The sequence below is a fragment of the Gorilla gorilla genome, chromosome 3, assembly GCF_029281585.2.
Source record: "Gorilla gorilla gorilla isolate KB3781 chromosome 3, NHGRI_mGorGor1-v2.1_pri, whole genome shotgun sequence".
NCBI classification, from domain to species: Eukaryota; Metazoa; Chordata; class Mammalia; order Primates; family Hominidae; genus Gorilla; species Gorilla gorilla.
This window is the reverse complement of record NC_073227.2, coordinates 107,751,776-107,773,409: the sequence shown is the minus strand read 5'-3', so window position 1 is coordinate 107,773,409 and position 21,634 is coordinate 107,751,776. Positions and strand designations below refer to the sequence as shown.

The following is a 21,634-nucleotide window of genomic DNA, read 5'->3' as shown; positions in this document are numbered from 1 at the left end:
CTAACTTCCTAGACTTTTTTTAATTCAGAATTTTTGAAAATGAGAGTATCAGCTCTTGTTCACTGATTTTGATCTCTATTGACCAGTGGCTGAAATTTCCTCTTAAAACTAATGCTTCTAAAGTCAAGAAAACATAGTTTCCATTTTCAAAATTAGCTTCAACAAGATCATGTGAAGCAAAATGTGAAGGAAATAATTTAAAGAAAAATCAGATGAAACATTAAACTATACATCCAGTGGCGGTACTCTGCCTAAAGGAGTTTGATGTGGCAGGAACATCCTTCAGGCCTCAGAAGATGGGGAGCGGGAGGGAAGGCATTGACAAACAAGAACTAGATGAAACAGAAGTTATAGCTGATCAAGAATTTATCTTTATTCTGATTATAATTCTTCAAAGAGCATTAGTTGTTTAAATTTAAGCCATGCTTAAATAGAATACATACAAAATATGATTACTTATATTCCTTTTGACCAAAGAGCTGAAAATTGTGTGTTCCAGTTCATCTTACTCATGTTATTCTGATGCGAAACACTCTAAATGCAAATTATTTTGAAAGTAAATAGGCCAAGTGGCTTACCCTGCCCTTTTTATAGTATAAATTCTGTGATACTGCCTTCTTTTCAGTATATGCTCCTCTGTGGGCCTTTGGCTTACACGGAGACCATCAGCTACAACGCATGGCAGTCAGCTTCAGAGCCCTCGCTCCAGTGTGCATCTCGTTTCTCAGCCACAAGTTTGATGAATTGAGAGTGACTGGCATAAAGCTTCAGTTTATCATTGATGTCCACCCATTTCACTTTTCCAGCATCATCTCCAGCTTCTAGCGTAAGATTATCCATTATGTCACCTGGTTGCCAAAGAAAAACCATCACCAAGAAAAACTCATTTCTGTTTTAGCATATCTATATCATCAAGTATTCTTATTTAAAATAATCTTAAATCATCATTGTACTAGCCGGCCAAGTGAATTAAAAACTAGACTATTCCATCCCTGGTCAGCAGAATGAATAAAAGAAAAAAAACTAGAGTATTCCAAAGTGTCCAAATTTTAACCAAGTCCCTAAATTTTAGATAAACACACAATACAGAGTTTTCTCTGAAAAGATTATCCTTAAAAAAGAGATTATATGAATATGAAACCTTACATCAAAATCAGTCCAAGAGGGATGAGAGATTTAAATGTAAAAAAATAAACAAAGCTGAGGCGGGTGGATCACCTGAGGTCAGGAGTTCGAGACCAGCCTGGCCAACATGGTGAAACCCCATCTCTACTAAAAATACAAAAATTAGCCAGGAGTGGTGGCACATGCCTGTAGTCCCAGCTTACTTGGGAGGCTGAGGCAAGAGAATTGTTTGAATCCATGAGGCAGAGGTTGCAGTGAGCCAAGATCATACCACTGCACTCCAGCCTGGCAACAGGGTGAGACTCCACCTCAAAAAAAAAAAAAAAAAATTTAAATTATCAAAAAAATAAAAAATAAGTGCTCCCAATCACTGCTGGGAATATAAATGGCATATTTCTGTAGGAAATTTGGCAATTTTTATCAACAGCTTTTAAAAAGTAAGTTTTCTTTGACAAGCACTCATTCTGTAAATATCAGAGTGCATCTTGTGTGCCAGACTCTGTACTAGGCACTGAAGATACAATAAGCAATCCAGTAATTCCTCTTTGAAGAATTTATTCTGATGAAATAGAGACAAGCCTATTGAAGTATTCAAAGCAACATTACTTAAATATTTTATTTTATTTTATTTATTTTTAGACGGAGTCTCGCTCTTGTTGACCAGGCTGAAGTGCAGTGGCACAATCACGGCTCACTGCAACCTCCGCGTCCTGAGTACAAGCGATTCTCCTGCCTCAGCCCCCCGAGTACCTGGGATTACAGGCATCTGCCACCACGCCCAGCTAATTTTTTTGTATTCTTAGTAGAGAGCACACTGCCATACCAAAAACTGGAGAGACAGGCAAATACAGAGAATCACAACTGACCAGGGAGAGAAGCCTACCACTGGAGTCAGCACCTGGTAGGAACACTTAAAGGGTAACTAACTGCTGAAAGCTGACCTTTGGACTAGCTTGAAAGATAAAATCTCCTAGGGGGTCAACCATACCAGTATGAAGAGGGGGCCTACATTTTAGTGAGCTTTACCTCCAAGAAAGCCACCAGGTGAAGCCTGGAGAAAAATCCTCTCTCCCTTCCAACATGGAGAGGGGAAAGGTAACCATTTTCAAATACACCCAGATCACTCTGCCCTCAAGGAAAACTATTTTACCAAGCCCTAAGCAACCTGAGGGAAAGGAAATATGCAACTCCAGCCCCTGCTGGATTTCCTGTCTTTCCTAAGGATTGGGGAGGAAGGAGGGAAGCTGAGAAGAACATATGAAGGGTCACAGCCCCAGGGCCACAGGCTCACTAAAAGACTGACATCTAACCATATATTCTCCTATGATTCCCCTTCCTCTAGAATTTACCACCATATCTATCAATAGGACTCCTGTTTAATAAAAGGGGAAGACAGCTGAAAGAAGGGCATGCTTCAGACCTTATTTAATAAGTCTCCAGGGAAACCCAAAACTAGAGGAAATTTTAGCCTCTGACACATACAATGACAGCAAACAAAAAACACAGCCTAACTCCTAGCCAGATAAACATAAAACCTCACGCTAAAGAACTCTTTGCCTTAGTTCCCTTACAAGTTATATCATGATCAATTTTCAAAAAAGCACTACAGCCAGGCGCAGTGGCTCATGCCTGTAATCGCATTACTTTGGGAGGCCAAGGTGGGTGGATTACCTGAAGTAAGGAGTTTGAGACCAGCCTGGCCAACATGGTGAAACCCCATCTCTACTAAAAATACAAAAATTAGCCGGGCATGGTGGTGCATGCCTGTAGTACCAGCTACTTGGGAGTCTGAGGCAGGAGAATCGCCTGAACCCGAGAGGCAGAGGTTGCAGTGAGCCGAGATCATGCCACTGCACTCCAGCGTGGGTGACAGAGCAAGACTCCATCTCGGGGTTAAAAAAGAAAAAAGAAAAAAGAAAAAAAAGCACTAAAAGCATGCTAAAAGGCAAAAAACATAGCCTAAAGAAACAAAGCAAATATTAAAACTGAACTCAAATATGGCAGAGATTTTGGAATTATCAAAACAAAATTTTTTAAGTTTAAAGAGAGAAAAAGATAGGGTAAAAACAGTGAACAATCCATAAACTCTATAATCAACTTCTGGAGGATCATTCATTGTTTTTAACTCCAAAAATTTAAAGTAGTTAACAAATTTATCAGTACTAAAGTTGTACAGACCTGCTTCTAATTTACATCTGCATATTTCTTCTAAGTTTTCAAACTAGAAGGATGAACTCTTCTAATACACCTTAGTGGAAATACAGAAGGAATAGAAAATGGTCCCAGGAGTTTCCTCCAAGTTCAACAAGCAAAAGCACAGGATATGGAAATGACAGATCTTCTAGTTCTAGCCCATTTGTAAGTGAAAAAACTGAGTCCAAGAGGACAAGTGATTTGTACAAGGTTACACAGCTCAGAAAGAACTATGAGTGGAACATTCATTTCATTTCTCTAGCATGTTGCCCCCACTTTTATGCTACAAATAAAAACAAATCAAATTTAGCAAAAAAATATGTTTCAAGGGAGCCATTCAATGTGTACATTAAGATCAAATTAATTTTCAAGATAGCAGATTTTTCCTTTCTCCTGTAATAACAGGTTTGACCCTCCTCATAAAATTTTAAATTCCATACACCAGAAAGAGCATTCATTTCAAATTTTTTCAGTACTTGGAATTTTTTGTTATTGCTTTGTGTATTAACAATCCAAGATTATTATAAAAATATTTGAAATAGTAAGATATAAATCCCATTTCCTTTATCATTGCCATACTTCCTACCCAAATCCCAGTTGCTTTTGTTTTGCAAAAAAAAGGGAACCATACTCAATAAATAATCTGACATCTTTAAAGCATATCATTTTAGCCCATAATTTCAACCTTAATTTCAAATGTTACCAATGGATTAAAGAAAATTTAGTCACTGGTGATAACAGTTTTGAAGATTTCTTCTATGTATTCCTTTAATACCAACAATTTTGCTTTCATATAACTACAGTCCTACAATCAACAGTTAATTGGTTTAAGATGCTAAAATAGTCCAGATTTAATCATGCCTTAGTGGGCTACTGGCTTAAATTGATCCTTTAATCCCAGTCAGTTTAATAAATATAAAGTTACCTGTTTCGTCATGGTAGTTCACAGCTTCTGTCTCCATCCATGCATTATCAGTGTTTCGAGGATCATCAACATATCCCTTATATATCTATTTTCAAAAGAAGACAAATTTTTTAAAAGTCCAAGGTGTAGTGAGTACAGCAGAGCATGTTACCTTCACCAGCATCAGAAATGTAAATATCCTGTTGCCCAACAACATGAACATACTTAATGCTACTGAGCTGTACATTCAACAGTTTAGATGGTAAATTTGACATTATGTGTTTCTATCAAAATTTTTTTTAAGAAATGTAAATAGCCGGGCGCGGTGGCTCACGCCTGTAATCTCAGCACTTTGGGAGGCTGAGGCGGGTGGATCACCTGAGGTCAGGAGTTCGAGACCAGCCTGACCAACAAGGTGAAACCCCGTCTCTACTAAAAATACAAAAAAAATTAGCCACGCATGGTGGTAGGTGCCTGTAGTCCCAGCTACTCGGGAGGCTGAGACAGGAGAAATACTTGAACCCGGGAGGTGGAGGTAGCAGTGAGCCAAGATCATGCCACTGCACTCCAGCCTGGGCAATGGAGCGAGACTCCGTCTCAAAAAAAAAAAAAGAAAGAAAGAAAAAAAGAAAGAAATGTAAATATCATAAAACTTTTAATGTAGTACTTCATGTGCTTGTTTCAAATTTCCCAAAGAACAATATTCTCTTTTGAGGCAGCTTTAAAAATCATGAAACCCTCAGGCCAGGCGCGGTGGCTCATGCCTGTAATCCCAGCACTTTGGGAGGCGGAGGTGGGCGGATCATGAGGTCAAGAGATCAAGACCATCCTGGCCAACATGGTGAAACCTCATCTCTACTAAAAACACAAAAATTAGCTGGGCATGGTGGAGAACACCTGTAGTCCCAGCTACTCAGGAGGCTGAGGCAGGAGAATCGCATGAACCCATGAGGCAGAGGTTGCAGTGAGCCGAAATCGTATCATTGCACTCCAGCCTGGGGACAGGGCCAGACACTGTCTCAAAACAAATAAATAAATCATGAAACCCTCAACACCTCAAACTCTAATTTCAGAATCTGAGAATAGTCAGATTTGGGCAATATGATTTTTTAAGAGTCCATGACTTAAGTATTTTTCTGTCATTATAGTTTCTGAAATACAAAGGTAGATTCTTCTAGTTAAACAAAGGAGATCTATAAATAAAACTAAAGATTACTACTTAAGCTATTAATATATGAAGATATTTGGATCTATTCATCTAGCACAAACGTAACTCAAAAAAATCTGGACAACATAAGTAACTAAATCCCAATTCTGAAAAGAAAACAAGCAATCCAAATAAAAACTGACCAAAAAAAGGCCGGGCGCGGTGGCTCATGCCTGTAATCCCAGGACTTTGGGAGGCCAAGGCAGGCGGATCACCTGAGGTCAAGAGTTCAAGACCTGCCTGGCCAACATGGTGAAACCCCATCACTACTACAAATACGAAAACTAGCCAGGCATGGTGGCACACACCTGTAATCCCAGCTACTCTGGAGGTTGAGGCAGGAGAACCGCTTGAACCCAGGAGGCAGAGGTTGCAGTGAGCCGAGATCGCGCCATTGCACTCCAGCCTGGGGACAAGAGCGAGACTTCATCTCAAAAAAAAAACAAAAAAAAAAACTCTGTTATTTTCTTATTATTAGTGTGCATATACCTTGTAAGGTATTTTTTTTAAAGCACGGAAGGCCAGGCTCACGCCTGTAATCCTAGCACTTTGGGAGGTCGAGATGGGGGGATCCTTCAGCCCAGGAGTTCAAGACCAGCCTGGACAACATGGTAAAACCCCATCTCTATAAAACAAAAAAACAAAAAATTAGCCCAGTGCGGTGGTGTTTGCCTGTGGTCCCAGCTACCCAGAAGACCGAGGTGGGAGGATCACAGGAGCCCAAGAGGTCAAAACTGCAGTGAGTCATAACACCACTGCACTCCAGCCTGAACAACAGAGCAAGACCCTATCACAGAGGGTATATGGACAAAACAGACATGAGACTTAAATGATTATCAACCAGAAAAATCTCTGTATGACATAATTTAAAATGTAAATGTTCTTTCAGAGAGAGCTGAATTCATGCACATACAAAAAGCTTTCTGTTGGAATGGGTACTCAACGTGAAAGAAAATAGTTTACAGGCCAGGCGTGTTGGCTTACGCCTGTAATCCCAGCACTTTGGGAGGCCGAGGCGGGCAGGTAACTTGAAGTCAGGAGTTCAAGGCCAGCCTGGCCAACGTGGTGAAACCCTGTCTCTACTAAAAATACAAAAATTAGCCGGGCGTGGTGGTGGAAGCCTGTAATCCCAGCTACTCCAGAAGCTGAGGCAGGAGAATTGCTTGAACCTGGGAGGTGAAGGTTGCAGTAAGCCAAGATCGTGCCACTGCACTCCAGCCTGGGTGACAGAGCAAGACTCCATCTCAAAAAAAAAAGAAAGAAAAACTAAGGAGAAAAAAGCTATTATAATAAATGATATAAATGAACTAAATATATATCATTTTAGCCTATATAGCCTAAAGTTGGGCTATAAAACTTTAAATAGAAACCTATTTACAGTGAAGATCTATAATTTGTTTTTGTGAATATATTTTAAATATACAAGCATTCCACTTTATTTAGAGAAGGACATACAGATTTCCAGGTCAACTTTTAAGTCATTTTCATCAATCCACAGAACTAAATCACTCCCAGAAACACTATTTCTTACCACTAGGTGGTCTTGGCTGAAGAGTTTGTGCAACTTTTCCTCTATTTCTCTCTTCTCAGCACTGGTTTTCTGTAAGGAGTTGAGAGCTTCCTCAACAAATTCTCTTTTCAGTGTGGCACTAATCTTCTCTCCTGGATCCACCATCCCCTAAGAGTCACATTAAAAATTTTGAAAAAAGGGATCAGCTTTGATTTGTTCAACAAATATTTATTGAGTAGTAGAGTGAACATTTATTATTCAATCTGCCCCCATTTCTCTGTGATACACTGTTCTCTAAACCATCTGTTGCTAGTAGAAGGAGCCAATAAGGATACCCCATGTATTTGGCCACAGTGATTTGCCAAGGTTAGCCTATGGCAAACTGAGCCAATCAAACCAATTTCCTGGTACTTGCCAAACTCGAACTAAGGAAAAAGGACTGGAGGTTAGAAATAATACAGCTCATTGATTCTTCCCTCATTGTTCATTCCATTCCAGCCACACTGACCTCCTCAATGTTCCCAGGACCTGCCTAACATGCTGCCCGCTGAGAGCCTTTGCACCTGCTATTATCTCTATCCAAGATGCTTTTCTCTAGATATCTGCATGGTTCACTAATTCATTTGCTTCAGATAGTTACCTAACATGCACCTCCCTCAAGGAGGTCTTCTCTTAACTGCCCTGTCTAAAATCGCAAACTCTCAAACACTTCCTAGTCCTCTACCTTGCTTTTGTTTCTTTCTTAATACTTATTGCCTTCTAACATGCGACATATTTAACTTATGTATCTTATATTATCTGTCTCTCCAACTGGAATGTGAGCACCAAAAGATAGAGGTATTTGTTCATGTTGCTCTGTTGTATTCTCAGTGTCTAAAATATTAGCTGACAAAAGGAAGATACTAAAAATACACTGATTAGATGAATAACTGTCAAAATGATAACAATGACAGCAGTTTCCTGATAAGAATTTTAAATAACAATAAAAATGCAAGATTCTATGATGAAATCATTATTACGTTATTGCTTTCAACCTAAGTGAAGTTTGACTATTTGGCTCATAGAAATTAGCCTAAAGTTCACCAAGCACGGTGGCTCACGCCTGTAATCCCAGCACTTTGGGAGGTCAGGGTGGGTGGATCACGAGGTCAGGAGTTCAAGACCAGCCTGGCCAAGATGGTGAAACCCTGTCTCTACTAAAAATACAAAAATTAGCTAGGTGTGGTGGTGGTCGCCTATAATCCCAGCTACTCGGGAGGCTGAGGCAGGGAATTGCTTGAACCCAGGAGGCGGAGGCTGCAGTAAGCTGAGATCATGCCATTGCACTCCAGCAGGGCAACAGAGTGAGACTCCGTCTCAAAAAAAAAAAAAAGAAAAAGAAATTAGCCTAAACTTTTATCAGAGTCGGCTGAGATCCTTATTTCCACTCCATTTTTATTCTACAAAGAAAAAAACATTCTTGCAGACAACTGTATGTTTTTATAAAGAGTCATCTTCATATCAAACTATCTCCATTTCACAATATGGTATAAAATATAAAACCCTCTACCACACACATAAACATTTTAAACGGCCACTTCAGGCCAGGTGTGGTGGCTCACACCTGTAATCCCAGCACTTTGGGAGGCCCTGGGGCAGGCAGATTGCTTGAGGCCAGGAGTTCGAGACCAGCCTGGCCAACGCAGTGAAACCTGTCTCTACTAAAATTACAAAAATTAGCCAGGCATAGTGGCGCACACTTGTAATCCCAGCTACATTGGGAGACTGAGGCACAAGAATTGCATGAACCCAGGAGGCAAAGGTTGCAATGAGCCAAGATTGCGCCAATGCACTCCAGCCTGGGCAACAGAGTGAGATTCTGTCTCAAAATAAATAAATAAATAAATAATAAAAAATAAATGGCCACTTCAAATATACCACTGCCATAAATTCAAACTACAAGCCAACAAAAGTATACTCATCTTGATAACATTATAGAAATTATTTAAACTACACGGAACAGTAAATAACAAAAGCTAATTTTTAAAATATTGTCAAAAGTTATCAGAATTCAACCAAAAAGTGCTTAAAAATACTACCTTGGGCTTGGAGTGGAGGTTAAATTCTGAAATGGGACCCAACATAATGAATGCCTATTAAATGTGATCTCTAATAATCCTGTGAAGTAGATCTCTTTATTTTAAAGATGAGGGCCTGAACTCCCAATCACCCAGCTGCAAGTAGAACGGCCAGAACACAGACCTACATCTAACTTCAAAGCCCACGTTATTTCCCAAAGTGTCAGAATTAGACGCAGATTCTAACAGTCTTGGATTATCCTAAACTTGTTGCTGACAATGACACTTCATACAGGGATGAAAAACATAAGGATTACTAACTGAAGTGGGAAGGAATAGAAGAAAATGGAATAGAAAAGATTCACAAACAATAACCCTGTAGTAAGTAAAGCAACTAAAAAGAACTTAAACACTAATTTAATTTTAATGCTTACCCCTGGGATTGCCCATTCTCCACAGTCTTTCCTTTTTATTGCAACAAATTGTAAGATATGTTTCCCAGAAACAGGATGCATGATTTTATTTCCACTGCTATCCCTTTTCCATCTGTGAATAGTAATATAAAATCATAAATGATTTATAACAAAAACTAAGGTTCTATCTCAAACTTGAGACAAAGTTACAAGGACGTTTTTCTTTAAAACAGAGTATATATAAATTTATCTCAAATCAGCTAGTTTTATTTAAAACTATTGATTTTTACTGGAAATAGTCTATATTCATCACTGTTACAAACCAGGACAAATGTCTACATTACATAAAAGATACTGCATTATCTGTAATGAAAATTCAGGATATAAACAATTTTTACTACTTAAAGTATTAACAAAAAAAGAAGTAGCAGAATAGAATTTAAAGAAAAGGTTATCAAAGTTTTTTAAAAAATAAGTTTACGAATCCCCTTTTAAAAATTACTGGTAGTTGCCAGGCGCAGTGTCTCGCACTTGTAATCCCAGCACTTTGGGAGAACTGCTTGAGCTCAGGAGTTCGAGACCAGGCTGGGCAACAACGGAAGACCTCATCTCTACAAAAAATAAAAAATTAGCTGGGTGCGGTGGCATGCACCTATAGTCCTAGCTACTTGGGAGACTGAGGCAGAAGGGTCACTGTACCCAGGAGTTTAAGGTTGCACTGAGCTAAGATGGTGCCACTACACTCCAGCTTGGGTGACAGAGAGAGGGCCTATCTAAAAATAAGGAAAAAAAAATTACTGGTAGTGAAAAAGGCATGGTAACATTTGCTTTGGGCCAGGTGTGGTGACTCACACCTGAAATCCCAGCACTTTGGGAGGCCAAGGTGGGTGGATCACCTGAGGTCAGCAGTTCAAGACCAGCCTGGCCAACATGGTGAAGCCCTGTTTCTACAAAAATACAAAAATTAGCTAGGCATGATGATGGGTGCCTGTAGTCCTAGCTACTCAGGAGGCTGAGGCAGGAGAATCACTTGAACCCAGGAGGCAGAGGCTGCAGTGAGCAAAGATCGTGCCATTACACTCCAGCCTAGATGACAGAGTGAGACTCCATCTCAAAAAAAAAAAAAAAAAAAAAAATTTGCTTTTAACAGTTCACCCTGTGCTAAGAGAAAAGCAGATTATATGACCCAGTTTAGCTGGTGTCAAAAGCAGTACTTCTCAATCTTTTTTTTTTTTTAAAAAAAAGACAAGGTCTTGCTCTGTCACCAAGGCTAGAGTACAGTGGTGCAATCATAGTTCACTGTAACCTTAAACTCCTGGGCTCAAGCAATCCTCCTGTCTCAGCCTCCTGTGTAGCTAGGACTACAGGCGTGGGCCACCACGCCCAGCTAATTTTTTTTGTTTTACAAATGGGTCTCCTGCTATGTTACCCAGCTGGTCTTGAACTCCTGGCCTCAAGCCATCCTCCCACCTCGGCCTCCCAAAGTGCTGCGATTACAGGTGTAAGCCACCATACCCGGCCCTGCTTCTCAATCTTTATGCCCTCTGATTTGATAAACAAAAAAAACTCTATCCTTTTATTTTATTTTATATTTTAAATTGAATTGCTTATGGGTTTTGTAGAAAGTATCAAGGCAATGTTAGTTTCAGAATACACTTTTTCTAACCACACTCTCTTTGCCAGAGATGTTGATATTAATAAATCTCCCCTTCCCCTTCCTCACCTCCATATCAACCTCCAGCCCAATTTTAGGAATTGTCCTAATGATCTCTTAAGCAAAAAAAAAAAAAAAAAACTGCCAATGCTAAACCAAAAAAGAAGGTCTATGATATAAGTGTTACACCACATCTACCATATCTAATTCCTCCCATGAAAGAGCTCATAGTCTAGCAGTGGCTCTAAATTAGCAGAAGGGTGATAGTTTGATGAGTATATTAAACAGAAATGAAATAATAATTAGTACAAGAGGGCACATCTGTTTTTAAAATGCCAGAAAGGGGAATACATAAGCAAGAAACAAAGTCATAAAATAAAATAATGTGTTCAAGAAACTGAATGTTCATATGGGGTCTAGCACCATGGGCATCAGTGAGGGAAAAGATAGGCCAGAAAAGTGGGCAACGGGCTTATACAACAAGATTCATCTAATTCATCTACTTAGAGAGCCAGAGAATGTTTTTAAGCAGGGTAAAACCATAACCAGTTTGTATTTTAGAAAGCTCACTCACTTTGACAAAAGCATGTATGTTGGTCTGGAGGAAAGCAAGACTGGACTCAAGAAGATCAGCTGGGAGGCTACTACTATGATCCAGGTAAAAGATGATGACAGGACAGAAGGCAGAGACAGTGAGAATGAAGACAGTATGGATTTTATTTTTATTTTCTAAAAGCCATTTAGATAGCATTTATTATATATATATAAAACACTGTTCTAAGTGCTTTAATGTATTTATCCATTTAAGCCTCAAAACAACCCTATAACATAGTTGTTTTATTATCTTTATTATACAGATATGGAAAATGAGGCACAGAAAAGTTAGGTAACTTCCCCAAGACTACAGTGTTAACAAGGGTGTAAACACAACTTTGAACCTGGACAATCTGGTTCCAGAATCTGTGTTCTTAATTACTATACTGTCTACTTAAACTGAACAAGCAGAATGTTTACACTAATTAGATAAGAGGAAAGACGGCCAGGAGCAGTGGCCCACGCCTGTAATCCCAGCACTTTGAGAGGCCGAGGCAGGCAGATCACGAGGTCAAGAGATCAAGACCATCCTGGCCAACATGGTGAAACCCTGTCTCTACTAAATACAAAAAATTAGCTGGGCGGGGTGGTGTGCACCTGTAGTCCCAGCTACTTGGGAGGCTGAAGCAGGAGAATCACTTGGAGGTTGCAGTGAGCCGAGATAGCACCACTACACTCCAGCCTGGGCGACAGAGCTAGAATCTGTCTCGAAAAAAAAAAGGAAAGATAAGGCAAATGGTGGCTCTGTTCACTCATAAACATTTACTGGCACCTACTACACATCACATGCAAGGAGCTGGGAAAACAAAGACTCAATACAGCCACTGCTCTTCAGCCAGCCAGTTGTGACTATGAAACAAGGATGAGAAACAGAACAGAGAGAGATGCTGGCCACTGGCCAGGTGTAGTGTGGTGGCTCCTGCCTGTAATCTTAGCACTTTGGGAGGCCGAGGTGGGAGGATTGCTTGAGCTCAGGAGTTCAAGACCAGCCAGGGTAACATAGCCAGACCCATCTCAAAAAAAAAACAAAAAAAAAAAGAGAGAGATGCTGCTGGGGAGAAGGCAGGATCAGAGAGATGATCAGCAGCTTGCATATGTTCTCAGATTTTATTCTGAAGGACAAATGTATGGATTTTAAGCAGAGTAGCTTCTTGCTATATTATTTATTAGTATTAAATACATTATCACCAATTTTAAAACAAAATTTCTTGATCTAACAGAACTAATACATCATTTTAATTGACAAACCTAATAAACATTTACTGAATATCAGTAATATTTCTATGCCCTATTGCTATTACCTCCCCAGTTCTAACAGTATGTACCTTCCTGTCTTTAACCAAAAGTGAACAGAAAATGAAATTGTCATCAATTGTTTGACCTGAATTTATTCACAATAATATATTAACACTTCCCAACTCATTTTGACTCTAGAGGATCTGAAGAAACTTTTGATAATTGTACCTGGACAATCTCTAGGAGAGATGCCTGGGAATCTAAAAATTTAACACCTGCCCCGGAGCTTCTGAAAAAGTTTATGAAATCCTGAACAACGCTGTTTTGAATCATGAAGTGCATACTTGAAAGAAAGGGGGGTGAAATCTTGGCTCTGAAAGTGCCTGGGTGATTCTCCAGTAGAATGAATATACTCTAAAACAATGATAAAAAGTACAGTATAGTAAAGACTCACTAGTGGTGTAACAGAAAAAGCACAGTATTTAAAGCCACTTACCCCTGATTCAGATGTCAGATCTACAACATTTAGGCAAGTAACTTAACCCCAGTGAGTCTCTATTTTCAAATCCTCAAAATAGATATATCAATACCTACTTGGAGGGGCTTCTGTGAAAAACAAATAGAAAAAGTAATGATAGCACTGACAGGATGCCTGGAATAGACTAGTCTAAAAGTAGAATACTTTTAACAATTTATCTAAGGCTTGAATCTTCCTTCAACATCTTTCATTCTTCTGTTCCATTTCTGCTGCCTCTCATCTATTTAGAGGAACTCATCAATTTATTAATTAATGCATTACTATTTATTATTAGTTAATGCATTATTGAGATAGCAAAAAACATCAACTTAAGAGTACAGTTGAAAGCCAGACTCTGCCACCTGTGGGCTCTCTTACAGCCTCGGACCATCTCTAAGCCTTCAGTTCTCTTATCTGTATGACAGAGTTAAGCTAAAAAAGTCTACCATTTCAAAACAACTTGATACACAATCACCATGTATACTCCCAGCCACTATTTGGTCCACCATAGATAAAGATAAGCTAACTAGATTCTAACTTTCAAAACTCTGGCTTCCCTTTTCTGCTCTTGTCCCCTTACTAGCATTACATTCCTGTTTCAAACATTTCATACCTTCCTGTTTTTAGCCAGCTTCACCAAAATCAGAAACTAACACTGCCATTAATATTTTTTTTATTAACTCTTTCCATCTCATTTAAACCATAGAGGTTCTAACAGTATGTGGATGGAGAGGCAGACTGATCAGTAGTTAAGTAAGTAGGTAGGTGAATGGGTGGGTAGGTGGATGGATGGATGGAGGGAAGATAAAATTTGGGGTTGGGTAAAGATCCTTTTTGGCAGGAGAATCAAGAGGGCAAGTAAGAAAATAAGACTGGGTGAGTATGGGTGCCTCTTCCAGTAACTTGAAAATAAAAAAAATATATAGAGTTAAACTATCAAATTATTATTATATCTCAGATCAAAGAAAAACAGAATCTCCTTGAAGAAAAGCCCCCAAAATATCAAAACTAAGAAAGTAACAATATGAGGATATTTGCATTATTTAAAGAAAGAACATGACAATTCCACGTGGAGAGACAGATGGTCAGCAAAGAAATTCTAAAAGTAAAAAAATAAAAACCCAAAGGATGACAAATATGACAATATTTCAGGTACATTACAAATATGATTCCTGTGGAGACAGCTAAGCACATCTAAACATTAGATTCACTGACCTTCTTAATTCTGATTCATGCTCATCAAGAGACTTGAATATGATTTGGCTTACCACATAGGTCTGCCTCAGAAGAGAATGCCTCTCCCCCGTTCTGAAACCTTCAATGGCTCCAGTCCATACTCCTAACTTTGGTATTTAAAATTCTCCACAATAAAACTGCACAAAAATTAACTTTAAGTTTCATTTTTCACCCACTACTCTTCTACAAGAATATTCTGTTTCAACCAAGCCGGTCTCTACTCAGATATTACTACAAACCCTTTTCTTAGGCTTCCTGCTGTCTCTCTCCCTACCCAAGGTTCAAGTTCAGCTCAAATCTACCTGCTTTATAAAGCCTTTCTTGGGTGCTCTAGTTTACCACAGTCATGACCCACATCCAATCTTCTAATCTTCTAAAGCATCCTGAATCACCCATATTATTTGATCACATTTAACATGTTTTCTTACTTCACATTTTCCATCTTGCAAATAAAGCCATAGCTCTTCAGTGACAGAGAACCAACTTAGGATTCTTAGACTTTTTTATATTTACCAAAGTGTCTACTCAATGCTGAGAACAAATAGATGTTCAATAAATAGATGCACAAATAGAATTAACCTTCTTTATATAATGCCTAACCTACTCATATAAGTACAGCTTTACACTTACATCGCATCACTATGATTTTATATAAAGTCCCTTTAAAATATCAATTATATATACATCTGCATGCATATTTATGTAATATACATGTGCGGGCACGTGTGTGTGTGTATAGTCATGCCACATAAAGATGTTTTGGTCAATAACAGACCACATATGCAACGGTGGTCCCATAAGATTACAATGGAGCTGAAACATTCCTATCACCTAATGATGTCATAAGCCATTGTCAATATCCTCACCCAATGCATTACTCACATGCTTGTGGTGATGCTGACGTAAACAAACCTACTGCACTGCCAGTCGTAAGAGTACAATCACATACAGTACATAATACTTGATAATAAGTGACTATGTTACTGGCTTATGTATTTACTATACTGTACTTTTTATCATTATTTTAGAGTATATTCCTTCTACTTATAAAAAAAGTTAACTGTAAAACAGCCTCAGGCAGGTCCTTCAGGAGATATTCAAGAGGAAGGCGTTATTATCATAGGAGATGACAGCTCCATGCATATTACTGCCCCTGACAACTTTCCAGTGGGACAAGATGTGGAGGTGGAAAACAGTGATATTGATGATCCTGACCTTGTATAGCCGTAGGCTAATGTGTGTGTTTGTCTCTTAGTTTTTAACAAACAGTTTAAAAACAAACAAAAGAAACAACTTTTTTTAAATTAAAAAAAGCTCACAGAATAAGGAGGTAACAAAAGAAACTATTTTTGTACAGTTGCATGATGTGTTTTAAGCTGTTACTATAAAAAAGCCAAAAAGGTTTTAAAAATGTTTAAGTTTATAAAGAAGTTACAGTAAGTTAAGGTCAATTTATTATTAACAAAATGAAAATATTTTTTATAAATTTGGTGTAGCCTAAGTATGCAGTGTTTATAAACTCTACAATAGGGGACAGTAATGTCTTAGGCTTTCATGTTCACTCACCACTCACTCTGACTCACCCAGATCAACTTCCAGTCCTATAAGCTCCATTCAGGGTAAGTGCCCGAAACAGGTGTATGGTTTTTTATCTTTTATATCGTGTTTTTACCTACTTTCCCTATGTTTAGATATACATACACTTACAATTGTGTTACAGTTGCCTATAGTATTCAGTACAGTAACATGCTGTACAGGCTTGTAGCCTAAGAGCAATAGGCTATAGCATATGGCATAGGTGTATACTACTAATACAATTGTATCTACACAATCTAGTTTTATGTAAATATACTCTATGATGTTCACACAACAACAAAATCACCTAATAATGCATTTCTCAGAACGTGTCCTCATTGTTAAGCAATGCATGACTGTATACATACATATATATACAAACACATACATATGTATATACACACAGGTATACATATATACACAAACATAGCTACAGTCTGCAATTTTTCTATCACTTAGCTCTTTGCTACTGATATGCTTTTTATTGGTTCTTACCTGGTTATAATGGGATCTGCAGCATGATTTGGGCCCCATCGCCCCAAAAGCCCCCGGCCCACCAGTCCAGTCCGTCCTGCAGGATTTCTGGAAAAACAAAAAAAGCATAAAATCAATTGAATGTGTTCATCTTTTTAACCTGATTTGATATAACCCAAAAGAAGAGAACATAAGCAGTAAGACAGAATAAGTCCTTACAAATCCAATGGAACTATCACATATCTGGTGCTGAAGTCATGTATTTCATGACACTGCTATTTAATTTTTCTTTTGTGTATGTGATATGCTTTAAACTTGATCCAGAAAGAGGCTCTCATACCCCAAGTGGTTCTACAATGTGATGATTTGTTTCAGTTTTCACCTATACTCATAAATTCAAACTGGAACCTTCCTGGTTTCTTCTGGAACACCTACATCTCTCTTCACTTTCTCATTATTCTCATTTCCTACTCTACTCTCCTACAACCCTTCCTATTAAAATTGTCCCTGTTACATTAAATCCCTTTTTCCTCAATGGTTTCTGGATTTTTATTATCAATAATATATATTCATAGCATATGATAAGGTATTAGTATTACTATTTCATAGATTTCAAGTAGACTAAAATACAATTTTATAAAAATGCCAACTATTTAACCTGATGCCACAATCCAGTGTTAAAAATTTGTCAGAGAAACCTATCAATACTCATGCCTGTGTCATTTTATTTCAGTAAACATTCTTTAAATGTTCAACTTTCATTATGTACTACTAAAATGTTCTAACATGTAATTCTACTTCATGGTGCTGTATCTCTTGCCCTCCCACTATATGAAAGTAAATAAACAACTTGCCAAAATTTCCCTTTTTGCCATCTCTTTTTATTCTTTTTTCCCAGTGACTGTTATTAAAATTGAATGAATTTTTATATTGTTTTTGTACTAGACTCAGAAATATTTCAGCAAGACTTGCAAATAGCAACAGAAAGAAGAGACAAGACACCTGCCCAGCTGACAATAATTCTTTCCAAATTCACAGGAGGAGGGGCAGAGTGGCCAGCAACCATATATATATATATATATATATTTTTTTTTTTTTTTTTTTTGAGACAGAGTCTCACTCTGTCACCCACGCTGGAGTGCAGTGGCATGATCTCAGCTCACTGCAACCTCCGTCTCCTGGGTTCAAGCAATTCTCCTGCCTCAGCCTCCTGAGTAGCTGGGATTACAGGCATGCACCACCACGCCCAGCTAATTTTCGCATTTTTAGTAGAGACAGGGTTTCACCATGTTGGTCAGGCTGGTCTCAAACTCCTGACCTCACGATCCACCCGCCTCAGCCTCCCAAAGTGCTGGGATTACAGGCGTGAGCCACCGTGCCCGGCCTGCAACCATATTTTATTCCATGTAACCACACACCCCTGAACACAAGTGATCAAGGCCACCATAAAGTGACAGATTAGTTTGTATAGATGACCAAGACCATAACTTGGAAACAGGAAACTGGAATGGACACACAGACTATATTAAAACCTGAAAAGCACAGAATGTTATTTGCAAAGAGAGAGTAATAAGCCAAAAATATAGACAAAAGCATAAATGAAGCAGAGAGAGAGTCCTGATGGATTTCGAATTCCATCTTTTCCTCAAGTTAGCTGCATTTTTGCTTTGAGCTCCTTGAGACACTCCTATAGCATAGCCTTAAAATAAATTTTACTTTTGCTCAGGCAAGCTAAAGTTAGTTTCTATTAGTCAAAGAGACTTGATTAAAAGAACAATCTATCTTGCATTTCCATCTATATATCTTACCTATCTTTTCATAATATTTTTATAATTGTATCTATAAAAGAACCTAAGGAATCAGTCAAATGCAAGGAGAATTTGACTTAAAAAGACTCAATAACATAGAAAGGTGAATAAGTTATGACCAAAGAAAGAACTTAGCAAAACTGAAGGACCAGGTTGAGATGAGAGGAGTACTACCATTTCCTTGTCTTACAGGAACCAAGAATACAAAGTGTAACATTTTTATAAGATGATAACCATGATTTCAAATCTGTGATCCTTCTTTGGTTTTATTTGGTACATGCTAATTTTTACACTTCTTTCTAACTTTTTAATATGATTTGGCTCTGTGACTCCACCCAAATCTCACCTCAAATTTTAATTCTCGAAAGTTGAGGGCAGAACCTGGTGGGAGGTGACTGGATCATGGGGGACAGTTTCTCCATGCTGTTCTCATGATAGTGAGTGAGTTCTCATGAGAGCTGATGGTTTTTTTGTTGTTTGTTTTTTTGAGATGGAGTCTCACTCTGTTGCCCAGGCTGGAGTGCAGCGGCACAATCTTGGCTCACTCCAACCTCCGCCTCCTGGGTTCAAGCAATTCTCCTGCCTCAGCCTCCCGAGTAGCTGGAATTACAGGTGCCCGCCACCATGCCCAGCTAATTTTTGTATTTTTAGTAGAGACAGGGTTCTGCCATATTGGCCAGGCTGGTCTTCAACTCCTGATCTCAGGTGATCCACCCGCCTTGGCCTCCCAAAGTGCTGGGATTACAGGTGTGAGCCACTGTGCCTGGCCAATCTGATGGTTTTATAAGGGGCCCTTCCCCCTTTACTTATTCACTCTCTGTCACCTGTTGCCATGTAAGATGTACCTTTGCTTCTCTCTTGCCTTCCACCATGACAGTAGGTTTCCTGAGGCCTCCCCAGCCATGCAGAACTGTAAGTTAATTAAACTTCTTTCCCTTATACATTACCCAGTCTTGGGTATGTCTATTTTTTTTTTTTTTGAGATGGAGTCTCGCTCTGTCGCCCAGGCTGGAGTGCAGTGGCGCAATCTCAGCCCACTGCAACCTCCGCCTCCCGGTTCAAGCAATTCTCCTCCCTCAGCCTCCCGAGTAGCTGGGATTACAGGTGCCCGCCACCACGCCTGGCTAAATTTTTTATCTTTAGTAGAGATGGGGTTTCTCCATGTTGGTCAGGCTGGTCTTAAACTCCTGACCTTAGGGGATCCACCCACCTCAGCCTCCCAAAGTGCTGGGATTACAGGCGTGAGCCACTGCGCCCGGCCAGGTATGTCTGTATAGCACTGTGAGAACAGGCTGATACGGTTTTATAATATCTTAAGGAAAACGGATAATTTTTGAGTTGTATAGAAAAATCATTTTTTAAAAAGTATAGAAAGACCCGAATTATTGGGTTATCTTTATTTTTACTCTTACATATTTGGATAAATTCTTACTTTAAGATACTATACCATTTAATAAATATCTGCTGAACAATTTTTCTTTCTGTTAATGTATTCAATTATTTCTGTTTCCAAGATACAATTACAAAAAGATGCATTCAAATGCTGCCTCTGCCACTTACTAGCTGTATACAAATTGCTTACACTCTCTTTCCTTATCTGTAAAATTCAATTAAAAATATCCACCAACAGGGTTATTGTGCAGATTTAATTACATCACATATGTAAATAAATTTGTACAACATCTGGCACATACAAGGATTTGATAAATATGAACTATCTTTTCTACTTTTTGGTGACTCATTATTGTAAGATGCTCTGCTCCCAGTACCTACCTCGGTCTTCCATTTTCAATCTCATACAGGCCATTCTTGCTCTTTCTCTCAACATGCCCATCCTTTTCGTTAAACTTGGGAGAAAAATTACTTTCACTGTAATGAGAATACCAATGTAAAATAAGAAATAATGATTCAAAACTACCAACAGCTTAATAATGCAAGTCAATCTGTTATCCATAAGAAGTATTCCTGAAACAATAAAATTTTTAAGGGGTAGTTTTTTTTTTCACAAATCCATCTTATTCCTTCAAAACAATTTTTAAGGCAAAAAAAAGTTTTAACCAAAACACCACACATTACAAAGATATATATTATTATTAAACTTACTAACCCCTCCAGGAAGGACTACCAGCAGAAGAGCTAGAGCTCCTACCTCATGCTACAAGAAGGTCTATTAGCAAGAAGGAATTGTTTGTGGGCACAATATGAAAACTATTTGCTCCCATGTAATTCCAAAAATAAGATTCCTTCTGATGATGTTTCTACTATTTCAAAATAATTTAAATTTCTTCAAATGCACACTGATTAATATTCTTATCAGAGTAAACCCACAAAGCAGTGAATTTGCCCCACAAGCTGCATAATAAATATGATGTAAATTAAAAACAGACATACTATGCTGGAAATGTTCTAGATCTTGATCTGGGCAGTGGTTACAGAGCTATGTAAATGTACAATTTTGCTGAGCTGCACACCTTCACATGTAAGAAATGTGCACTTTACAGCCAGGCATGGTGGCTCACGCCTGTAATCCCAGCACTTTGAGAGGCCAAGGTGGGCGGATCATGAGGTCAGGAGATCAAGACCATCCTGGCTAACATGGTGGAACCCCATCTCTACTAAAAAAATACAAAAAATTAGCTGGGCATGGTGGTGGGCACCTGTAGTCCCAGCTACTCGGGAGGCTGAGGCAGGAGAATGGCATGAACCCAGGAGGTGGAGCTTGCAGTGAGCCGAGATGGCGTCACTGCATTCCAGCCTGGGCGACAGAGCGAGACTCCATCTCGAAAAATAAATAAATAAAATAAAAATAAAGAAATGTGCACTTTTCTATATTTATATCATGCCACAAAAAAATAAAATTATTTTTTCTTTCTTTTTTTTTTTTTTTTTTTTGAGATGGAGTCTCGTTCTGTCACCCAGGCTGGAATGCTGTAGCGTTATCTTGGTTCACTGCAACCTCTAACACCCAGATTCAAGCGACTCTCCTGCCTCAGCCTGCTGAGTAGCTGGGACTACAGGAACATGCCACTATACCCAGCTAATTTTTTATATTTTTGGTATACACAGGGTTTCATCATGTTTGCCAAGCTGGTCTCAAACTCCTGACCTCAAGTGATCCGCCTGCCTCGGCC

The 21,634-nt window shown here is 38.7% G+C and overlaps 1 protein-coding gene across 5 annotated transcripts in view; it reads right to left on the bottom strand.

Annotated features, from left to right (window-relative positions):
- Window positions 1-348: 348 nt before the first annotated feature.
- NUDT9 (nudix hydrolase 9) overlaps window positions 349-21,634 on the bottom strand; it is a 35,835-nt gene continuing 14,549 nt past the window's right edge. For 3 of the 5 annotated variants that reach the window (XM_019025233.3, XM_019025231.4, XM_019025232.3), the window contains exons 3-8: window positions 20,277-20,372; window positions 16,717-16,803; window positions 9,431-9,542; window positions 6,961-7,107; window positions 4,244-4,328; window positions 349-848 (exon numbers count right to left, since the gene is read on the bottom strand). In XM_019025233.3, coding sequence (XP_018880778.1) covers window positions 670-848; window positions 4,244-4,328; window positions 6,961-7,107; window positions 9,431-9,542; window positions 16,717-16,803; window positions 20,277-20,372 — 706 coding nt within the window. In that variant the 3' untranslated portion in view covers window positions 349-669. Of the gene's footprint in view, window positions 849-4,243; window positions 4,329-5,737; window positions 5,860-6,960; window positions 7,108-9,430; window positions 9,543-16,716; window positions 16,804-20,276; window positions 20,373-21,634 lie in introns of all 5 variants that reach the window. The other 2 variants (XM_055384620.2, XM_063705416.1) reach the window with 2 other exon arrangements.